Source organism: Sitophilus oryzae, unplaced genomic scaffold, assembly GCF_002938485.1.
Source record: "Sitophilus oryzae breed Bouriz unplaced genomic scaffold, Soryzae_2.0 scaffold_1002_pilon_pilon, whole genome shotgun sequence".
NCBI classification, from domain to species: domain Eukaryota; kingdom Metazoa; phylum Arthropoda; class Insecta; order Coleoptera; family Curculionidae; genus Sitophilus; species Sitophilus oryzae.
The window spans coordinates 951,419-962,384 of record NW_022145619.1 but is presented as its reverse complement, the minus strand read 5'-3'; the positions used below and the strand labels follow the sequence as shown (position 1 = coordinate 962,384).

General features: G+C 32.8%; 1 protein-coding gene across 4 annotated transcripts in view; it reads right to left on the bottom strand.

The window, feature by feature from the left end:
- Window positions 1–2,064: 2,064 nt before the first annotated feature.
- LOC115888391 (ubiquitin carboxyl-terminal hydrolase 2-like) overlaps window positions 2,065–10,966 on the bottom strand; it is a 13,495-nt gene continuing 4,593 nt past the window's right edge. For all 4 annotated transcript variants that reach the window (XM_030908348.1, XM_030908208.1, XM_030908146.1 and 1 more), the window contains 9 exons: window positions 9,714–9,871; window positions 9,579–9,634; window positions 8,118–8,336; window positions 4,847–4,934; window positions 4,140–4,307; window positions 3,456–3,627; window positions 3,177–3,396; window positions 2,805–3,034; window positions 2,065–2,466 (listed from right to left, as the gene is read on the bottom strand). In XM_030908348.1, the coding sequence (XP_030764208.1) occupies window positions 2,346–2,466; window positions 2,805–3,034; window positions 3,177–3,396; window positions 3,456–3,627; window positions 4,140–4,307; window positions 4,847–4,934; window positions 8,118–8,336; window positions 9,579–9,634; window positions 9,714–9,871 (1,432 nt within the window). In that variant the 3' untranslated portion in view covers window positions 2,065–2,345. The remainder of the gene's footprint in view (window positions 2,467–2,804; window positions 3,035–3,176; window positions 3,397–3,455; window positions 3,628–4,139; window positions 4,308–4,846; window positions 4,935–8,117; window positions 8,337–9,578; window positions 9,635–9,713; window positions 9,872–10,966) is intronic.

The window sequence follows — 10,966 nt, the reverse complement described above, 5'->3', positions numbered from 1 at the left end:
TAAAAATATCGATGTTTGATCTTTAAATAGTTCCGACCACAAAACGTTCCGACTCCGACTGCTACCGATTTCAAAATTTTTGTTGAAACCAGGTTTAAACCTTTGAATAAAACATTTCTACGTACTTTCGTGCCCATTCTCTCTACCTCTGTATATCTGATAAATTACCATTGAATTTTAAAAAAGCAGCGGAATTTATAAAATCAAAAATTTTATTTTATCAGTATTAATAAATAATATATTTAATAGTTAAGTATTAGGAATCTTCAAAAAAATATATTACAAAATTATGCAAGACCAATCATTAAAATGTGCTTATCGTAAATACTATCACAATAAAGTGTTTATAAAGAAAGCTCTATATACAGGGCGATTTATTCTCTAACTCGGAATAGATTCAGTAAATCAGAGATATCTGTTTTCTTTCAGAAATATGTAAGAAAATGTTATATAGCCTGTCCCAAAAAGCTTCTCAATACTTACCTCAATTTCTATGGGAATAAAAATTTGAAATTTTGCATCAAATTTCGGACAAGTTATATAGCATTTCCCTACGTCAAAAATAGCGCAGTTTAAAATACCATATCTCTGATTTAAAAATATACATATCCGATTTCCTACTGAATTTATTCCCTGGGTTAGAGAATCACCCTTTATAAATATAATTATACAGGGTCCTGCAGAAGTAGTGCGTTTAGCATCTATTATAACTCCTAAGGATTTCCTTTTGCAAAAAAAAGGCAGTAGGATGTATTTCAGGAAAATATGTTCACCTGTACAGAGTGACTCAAAAAAAGTGAGTGAGCGAACGTAGATTTTTTAAACAGGGCACCCTGTATTTTATTGCACTTTTATGGATTCCTCTTTGATAATTCTGTATAAAACTAGGTTATTATTAAATTTATTTTAGTATAATGTATAATTTACGATTACGATATTTGTAATAAAGTAAGAAAAAACCCACTGTAGTATATACCGGACGTTGTTGTAATCCAAGGATGTTGATTTGTATTTTTATTTATTTTTTTTAAATTCTGCAAAATATATTAGTTTTATTTAATAATAAAAAAAACCATAAACAAATATAAGAATAACCTAGCATTATATAAAGTGATATAGGAGAACCCAAAATTACAGTGTCCCGTTTAAAAAAATCTATCCTCATCCGCTTATTTTTTTAGACACCCTGTATAGGCGAACATATTTTCTTAAAATACAATTATGATCGGAGCAAAAGATGGCAAAAATCGGAGCCGGCGATGGCTTCGAAATGAAGATCGCTGCCCTTTTATATGTAAAATTATATGGGGAATGTCATCAATGTTCATTTCCAAGCCAACTGGACGCCGTTTGTTTTTTCAATGCCTAGAAGCACTGTTGCAGAACCCTGTATAACGATATAATTTATAATATATAGTTATATTAATACAGAAATAATTTTAATAAATATATATTAGATCTAAAATAATAAATAAATAAGCAAAAAAAAGATAACAATCAAAAATTTTAATAATATAACAAATAAATTTTAAGTGTTTCTAATTTAGTTTGTTTTTAGATTGTTAAAAGACCATATAGGGTGATTTTTAAGGTAAAAAGTTCATATAAATACAAAGTGTCAAAGTTTTGAGAATTTTTTTTATATATCTTCGGAACCACTGCAGATATTTTTATGAAATTCTGTACAAGTCTTTTTACCATTAAAGGTTTCAATGAAAAATGTTTTTTTTAATTTACACCAGTGTCGTGCGTACGGAATATCGACTGAATATTTTTCGAAAAAAATGCGTTTCGTACCCACGCGATAAATACGAAAATAAAAATTATTTTTAGAATCCCTATTCATTTTATAACAAATTACGTCTCTTATTTTATATTATGTCACAGTTTTCACTTAAAAAAATAAAAACCATTTTAATGCATGGCAAAATTGCCAAAAAAAAAAACTGATACGATGTCCTGTATGAAAAATTCGGTAACGAACTGCACTGGTAAAAATTAGAGAAAATATATTTAAAAAAAATGCCTCTCAATGGTGAAAAAACGTGTACCAAATTTCATAAAAATATCTAGACTGACTACCAAAGATATTAGAGAAAAAAAAATTATCAATACTTTGACACCCCCTCTATCTCCAACACGAAGCATTTTAGAACACAAACTTTTTACCTTCAAAAGAGTTGAAAAATGTGGGACATATATTCAAAAACACCCTGTATAGTCGTCAGTGACGTGGTGTACGCTGAAAAGACCCAGTTCAGTTGCAAATATAGATATTAGACAACTCTTCAATTAATATCGGTGAAAGTATAACGCTATACACTCTCTTGTGAACGAAGCCTTAACTATAGTGAATTTTGTGAGGGTGATTCTCCTTCTCTCTCGTAGAACAATACGTACGCCTCTGGCGACACTGCGGAACGTGCACTGGCTAGTGATACTCGGGAATCATTATATTCGTGCCACCTAAAATGTTATTGATTTTTTTTTATAAAAATACCCATGTAAGAAGTAGCGACTCGTGAATAGGCGTGCGATACTACTTAATATAGACAGTAAAAAAAATAAATAAAAATTACGTAGCATTTTACTCTTTCATTTCCAAATAAAAAGTAGGTGGCAGTAGGTGGCTATCGGCCTGATCCACTGCGACCTTTTCAGATTTATTATGGTCCTCTTCTGATCCCCTTAGTCCAAAATGCACCGTATTTCCTTTGTTTTAATTTAGATTTACTTTTTATATTGTAGAATTTAATTTTGCCCTTACTGACGAGCCGCCCATGCCTTACTCTAACTAAACTTACTCGCCGCTTAGTGGGTTTTTGCAGTGTGCAGTGTAATGCCCCGAATAGGGAGTGCCCGAATGTTCCGACACTGCATACAGATTGTATCTGGAGGACATTCCATTTTGCTGCGCCGAATCAGCAGCGTATCTGGATAAATCCAGGTTTTCCACAGGAAACTCCACTAGTGTATTGAGTTTTCCACGGAATCGTTCCAGAGGGGAAAACCGCTTAAGATGAATTACTAAGACCTGGAAGAGATTTTAAAGTGTTTTGATAGAAAAATGAAAAAAATTAAATGGCATGTGATTCCTGGTTAATAGTTTTTTATTATTATAAATATTATCGTCATTTCCAACTCAACTGGACACCATTTATTTTTCATTAACTCACCTGAGGAAATTTCTGTATGCTAAAACTCTTCGTGCACCGTCTTCGTTCTTTACACTTATCGCATTTCGGTTTTTCGTCTCCATCAAGTGTCTCTTCCTTGGTGAAAGCGTCCAGACAGTGGGACAAGCGCAAAGCTGTGGAATTCCTACCTGAGGGTAAAGGCAATGATAAGTCCCAGAAGGGGTCGAATGTAACGCTGCAGTGGCCACAAAATGTACACCTACACAACAAGCGATCAGTAGTATACTAACAATAATTAACCATACAAAATGAACATACTTCAAAGTAGACTTTAGTTGACCAACGAACATATCCACTATATAAGAATCTTCGGTTCGGACGTATCGTTTCCAGGCTTCGTTGGCCTTTTCCGTATCTGACAGAGTATCGTCAATGTCCGTCGTGATTGGTTTGTGTTTTGACGTTACCCTGTTCACTTCTTCGTGCAATCCTGCAAAGAAGAGCTATAAATACAGGGTGAGTCTTAAATAAATGAAATATTTTTAGGGGTAGTATATTTTGACACCAGAAACACGCCTATGAGGTTTTTTTCGCGAAAAAAAAAACGAAAATTTGGATTTTTATGAAAAAAAAATTGAATTTTTGTTTAATTTTTAGTAAAAAAACACGATTTCTGGTCTACATATCATGCGGCAACAATGTAATAATAAAAATATTTTAGAAAGATAGAGCAGCCGTTTTTATGTAAAAATTATATCACCGGTTCTCCATAAAACTCTAACGTACCATGGCCGTGAATCACCCTGCATAGCTATAATATAAAAAAAGTTTATATTAAGGTCATAGCCTGTCAAACGGGAGTCCCTGACAGTGACAGTTATGTTACTGTCATTTGAATTCACGGGCAAATAGCATTTTCTGTCATTTTTTGGATGTCGTTTATCGAAATCTGTCCTGAGTCGTTGGAGAGTTTTCAACGACAGTAAAAATTAGTAAAAATACCTTCCAAAAGATATCGCAAAAATTCCTGAGCATCCTGCTGAGCATATCCCATAAACCGAGGAGCGAATTTCTGAATCTGTGCCTTGAGAGCTGCAGTGTTTACAGGTCCTGAAGAACTGGGTGACCATAATTGTTTTAATAGTTCAGCAAATGATTTAATTAGGGCTCCTAAAACATAGCTCATAAAGAAATAGTCCTATTAAAACATAATATACCGATTTGGTCATTTCAGAAGTGTGGTCTGGATTTTAACATGTAAGACAGTGACGTAGGCAGCTTAATGGAAAATCAAATGTATTAAAAAGATAAAAGTTGGATTGCTACATTTCTTCTATGCGGTATTGCCGGATTTTGCATCAAAAGTTCAATCCGCACGAGTAGGCGTTTATGGAAAATGTTTCATCTAGGGTTGGAACCTTATTTTTCACAATTAGTTACTCATTTTACTACAGATGTAATAGATTATATTTAGCTTAGATATATTATCTTCATTTCAGTAGTGTAAATAAAAGTTTTTAAAGTAGTTTATTTTTTTTAGAGAAATTTTCCTACAAACGTAAAAACCGGCAACACTGTATTGATTGAAACCGGTTTTGATTTTGTCTCTCTGTCTGTCAACCGGTTATTTATATTATTCTCTGTCTTACACGTTAAAATCCAAACCACACTTCTAAAATGACCAAATCGGTGTGTCTAATAATATATACCTTTCATAGCAGAAGTAGTGCTGTTGATATCTCTTTGGTAACTGTCCTTATTAATATAATCCAGTAGCACTTTGGTGTTACTCAGGCACTAGATATAAAACAGAACATATAAGTATTACTTTAATATTATACCAGGCACAGAGTTGGGTAGGTGAAAATTTTTACATATTTTACCCAGGGCCATGTAAGTGAAATATTCAAAATGATTCCAGCAATAGTTTCCCAATTATGACGGGTGATGGCGCTGATCGTCAAGATTTTTAGACAGGGATTTTGCTTACCGACAATACGACGTAAGCTACGACCGGACCGGACTAATCAGAATGATCAGTCTTTCTTGGACATTTGCCGCGGAAGTGTGTGTTAATTTCTGTTGTGATAAGTGTGGTTGTGTTTGCAGTTTGATTTTTCGGTTTTGATATTATGTTAAAATTAATTTTGAAGTATTGTATCACCTGTTTTTATGTAATAGTACTTTTTTTAGTTCTATGATCTGATATGTTATGATTTGTTAATGTTTGTTTAACAATGTTATACCAAAGAGGTTATACTTAATATATCAATTTGCATAGCCTAACTTTATCAATAAACTTTGTAGATTTTCAGATTATTTAATTCCTTTTGTTTCCGTTTGTAATTTTATTTTTAAGACATATTATGTGATTGTTTCAGATAATATGTTTTAAAAATAAAATTGCAAATAGCGAATAAAAATAATTAAAATAAAAAAGTGTATTTTACAATTCCCCCGGCCCACAGTGGAACGAGCTTATGGGAGCTGTTGGACATGAGGTTTTCTTCTCAACACTTTTAATCCAAAAGACGAAAAAATGATTTTTATATACCGTAATAATGTATAAACAGAACAATTTTAAACTTTAATGAAAGAAAGTGGTTGGCTCGTTACAAACCATCTACAGGGTGACCTAAAAATATAGTATGTTTTGGAAAAATCTTACAAGTTTTAAATGCTTATAAACTTTGCCAAACTGTCGTGGAATGTTTTAGTTTTGATCCTTTTAAAAAGAAATAGCTTTAGATTTTACCACTGAAATCTAAGACTACTGATACCGTGTTATAAAAATATGGTAATTAAGGGCTTACATATATTTTCCTATTTGACATAACTTTGCTAATATCTTCGATTTGAAAGAAGATATCAAGATGCGGTTTTCACTGACTTTTTAAGCTTTCATTACTCTTTACTATTAGCTAAAATGGCATATACCATCGCATTTATTTTTTTTTGAAAAAACGCGCAATGTTTGTTGATTTGTAAGACAGCGCCCCCTAGCATCTACGTTCAAAAGCTTACTATTATTGTTTATATGGTATAATATAGAGTAAGAAACGGTCTTTTAAACGAGCCCCCGTTAGTTGGATTCCGTCCATCCAGTCCGGAATTATTAATACTTAAATAAAAACAGATCTAACCTTCCCCCACCACTTTATTTTGGCAGATAGGGGAAAATGGTTCCAACAAAAAATATTCAGAATTTACTGAAGATTATGAAGCTATTATTTATAGTACCCCTTATCTAGGCAAAGTTGTGTAAAAACTCCATTTTCTTATTTTTTATAGCAGTTGCGCCCTCTAGCGGCCATTCTACAAATTTGAAAATAATTTCCTGCATTTTCTCATGGTCTCTTTAGTTATGAATATTTTTTCCGCAAGCCTCACGGCTAAGACTTTCCGAGATATAGCCGAGATCTATTCTTAGTGGGACACCCTGTACAATAACTTTATTATAAGCAAAGAATATAACAGTAAATCAACGCACTAGAATATTTTTATTACAGACAAAAAACCTCAACACTGCACTTTAACCCTCTTTCTTTTTCCAATAGTTTATAAGTTTTCCATATAGTTGTAGCACCCTGTATCTGTTTTTGATTTTAGCGTCATTTTGTATTTATCCAATTAATAATTAAATATTAATAAATTTATAAAAAAATAAAGATAATTTGACTCTAAAAATTTTAAATTAATTTATTGGAATTGAAAAGGTTTTTGATTTTAGTATAACATGTATTAGTAATATATTAAATGGAAATTTTTAGAGGGGGGCAAGCTGGGGCAAGATGTTAAATTAGTTTCGTTATTAGAAAGGCTTAATCTACCTTGTGATATATATAAAGTCTTGGCCAACTTTGGCCATTTTTTTATTTTTCTACATACACATTTTTTTGCTACTAAATATAGTATTTGGCAGCAAAAAAATGTTTATGTGTCTCTTATATACAATTGTTCTCCCAAACTTTTGTGACTATATATATCTTTTATTTTAAAGTAAAACAATCGTTTGCACTAATATGTATGGTTAAAAAAAATTATTAATGTCTTTGCCAGTTTTTATAAAACTAGGTTGTTTCACAAGAAATGAATACCATAATTAAGTCAGTGTAATATCTTCATTTGAAACTTTTCAAACAGACATATAATTAAAAATATTTTTTTGAGTTGGATAAAATATAACGGTCTGGACATTAAGTAATTCAAATCTTCTACCAAAATTATTTAATTTAAAATTTTATTTTTAAGTCAATGTCCAACATTTTATATTGGGTCTTTCCACCGTGCGGCCCCTCACCCCTTTGGCTAACCTGTAAATGTCAGCTTTGTCGAGAAATGGCGCTACTAAAATGGAACCGATTTATTACAAGGAACTTGGGCTTCTTTTTCGTTAGTATATTCTGTGATTTTACCGTACATTCTACACGTAGAAAATTAATTAGTGATACCAAATAAATTTTTAGTGACGTAATTAAGCTTAACCGGCACAGCGTTGTCCACTTTACATATTTTCTTTTAATAAAAATATTTTAGGAAACAGAAATAATAATTTTTTGCAATGGCTATTGAGCTATCTTCTACACTTCGCACTAAAAGAGGTTCTAAAAAGAACAATGTTGGACTGCGAGGTCTGCTAGTAAACATTTTTAAGCTAAAAGTATCACAGCACAATTCACTTAAACCGAAAACTCGTAATACAAAACTAAAGTGTCGAAACGAATAACAATGTCAGAAAATAAATAAATAAATGTGGCAACTTGACATTTTTTACAGCACAGCTACCACCTGAATCCCCAGCGGGAAATTTAAATTCCAGTTAGTCAGCCCGGCACTGAATATGTCATCCATGGTTGGCGATAATGACTTAAAAATCGCGCCCTCGATTACGTAACTAAAAGTTTAATTGGCATCGCTTATAATTTTCTACATTACATGCACGTCCAGACGTAGAAAATTAGTCCGTATATTATTACGTACCTGTAATACGCTGTTCATGAAGCAGGTGTTGCCGATATTCCTCAAACCGACTAGACCCAGCTTATTTGATGGAGAAACGCGCCGCGCATGCGCCACGTCATCGTCGAGGTCCTTGTCGGCGGGTTGTGAGGCGACCAATGAGCGTCTGGAAGCGCCGGTAGTACCGGCGGAGCTTTTACCGCCTTTGGCGCCACCTCCTGAGGGAGATGTGTTCACGTCCTGACAGAACAAAATCCACATTAATGAATATGTCTGTGGTGATATAACAAAGTACGAAACAAAATCTTGGTCTTACAGGGTCCAGCCTTGATCTTGCTACAAGAACCTTAACATTTTTTCGTAATTCATAAAAACAAGCGAAATAATAAACAACTCTATTGTCGACTCAACTTCCAGATAAAAGTGTAAATGTAAAATATTTCGTTTATGTTGTAGATTTGGTTTGGTTTGGAATAACAGATTTCATAACTCAATTAAAACCTTCTCATAAAAAAACAAGAACAAAAAACATATATTGTTCCTAATCAATAAAAATTAAAATCGATAAATTACCAGAATATTTTTCACCTTATTGTTTGTGGCTTCTGTCTAGCATATTATTATTGTCACTTTTCGACGATTTTTATCAAACTTTTATCGGACAATCTCTTTTGGCATTATAAACATAACATCATGACATTTATTACCTTTTAGGTACACTATTTTTAGTGCCACCTTTGGTGCTACCTTCTAGGTACCATTTAATCTCAAAAATATCGTTATTGTGTCTTTGAATAAACAGATTAAGACAAGAAGAATCCGGAAGACTCCACCCATAACCTGGAATGGAAATCTTCCAACGGTCCAAGACACTAGAGGAAATTTATCAGAACCTACGACCGAGAAAAATCAAATATTTTACTTGGATCCTCTGGATTGTCATGGGGTTTTAAACAGGACACTCTCTCCTCAACGAACACCTCAGTAGAATAAAGGTAAGAATAAACGGCGAATGCAGATTATGTGGGAAAAATGGGGAAACACCAGAACACCTCATCAATGAGTGCGCCGAGACGACAACCATTCGTATCATAAACTTTGGTACGACTGATATCGGAGATGGAGAACTAACATTTGTAAAACCGTCTCATACACTGGCTTTTGTCAAAGCTCTGACACTGTATGATGAGTTATAACTCAAGAAAAGGGACACAATAGTACAATCTACAATGATGCCAGATAGTGTGAATTACTTGTAAAACCACTAAATAATATTTTTGGAATCAAAACGTTACATCCCTCAAACAATATGTGTATGATAAAATGTGCAGAGACCTTAATACTCAAAGCATTAAACCAACTACAATGAGATTCATTTTTTAAGGTCTAGTTTTCATTTATTTATTTTTTATTTTCGCGCCTATTCTCGCTCTTATCGACGAGCCGCTCCTGTACAATTGCCAATGGTATTGTAAAACTTACCTGGTTTTTAGGAGGAGATACATTGTTGGTAGATTTATTTTCAATTGGAGGAAGACCTGCAAAGAAAGTTAAAAATAATTTTGGTATAAAAAAATAAAAGAAATAATTAAAAAATAAAAAAAAACTTGGGCCTACCTATATCGTTAATCGACTTCGATCTGGAGATATTTTCATATTTGTTCCTGTAAATGGCCGGTACGTAATTGGCTGGAGAATACTTGTTCCTCATTTCCGCCACCGAGTCTATCACGCTGGAAGTGGACACTCTATCGGATCTACTCAGCGAACTGTCTCTAAAAAAACAGGAAAATAATTCATAAAACATTAATATACAGGGTGTTTAATAAGCAGTCTAAAAAATTTCATGGTGTGATTTCTCATATATGTTTTTAAGAAAAGAAGTTCAAATAAACATCTAAAGTACCGTATGATCGAAAAAAATCGGCGTCAAAGACCTCGCCAAAATTTTCATCGATCGTCATTCCTCAGCCGTCTTTGACGCCGTTTTTTTCGATCATACGGTATTTCGTCTATTTTTAAGAACATTGGTAGACCGTTTTTTTTCTTGAAATGTCGTACTCTTACACACATTTTAATACCAAAGCGAATAGCGATAGTGTAAAATTCCATAACAGTTCCGAAAGTGTACTTTCTATTAGGGTAGAATGTACTACTGGTGATATTTTTTTTAATAAGATAGATACAGTAGTTTCAATAATGTATTAACTTATTCTTATATAAAAAGTCCTAGTTTTTTTGCCATTTGTTGTACTTTCTGTATTTGTAAGGATAAAAATAGTACCACCAGTAGTACCCTCTACCCTAATAGAAAGTACCATTTCAGGACTGTTACAACTGTTACTGATTGATACTAAGTATTATTAACCTTAAATCATCACCAGAGAAATGAACTATGTGTATACAGGGTGGCCCATTAGTGCGAGGAAGTCCAATATCATCGTCGTTGTCGAAGATATAAAAAAAAGTTTTATACAGATGTTATATGGTTTATAAAGGGGCATATTTTAAAAATATTTTGTTGTATACGGTGTCACAAAAAAAGGTTATGATAAAGTTTTAAGTTTTTTTAAATTTCACCACCCATTTTTCTTTACAGATTTGGATTCAGCATAAAATTCTACATATAAAACGCTATTTTTATTTCTCGCACTATGCGTTGTTGCCATTCTATTTCATGTTTACCGAAACTTTAGTTAAAAACACTATAACGGCAAAGTGGTTAAAAACTAAAAGAGAAAACTTTATTAATACATAGCTATATTTTCCTAAACATCGAGGATAACAGAATTATCCCGCGAAGGAAAATTTACATTATCTTATACAGGGTAAATTTTATGACCACCGCAATATTTAGAATGCTATATCTC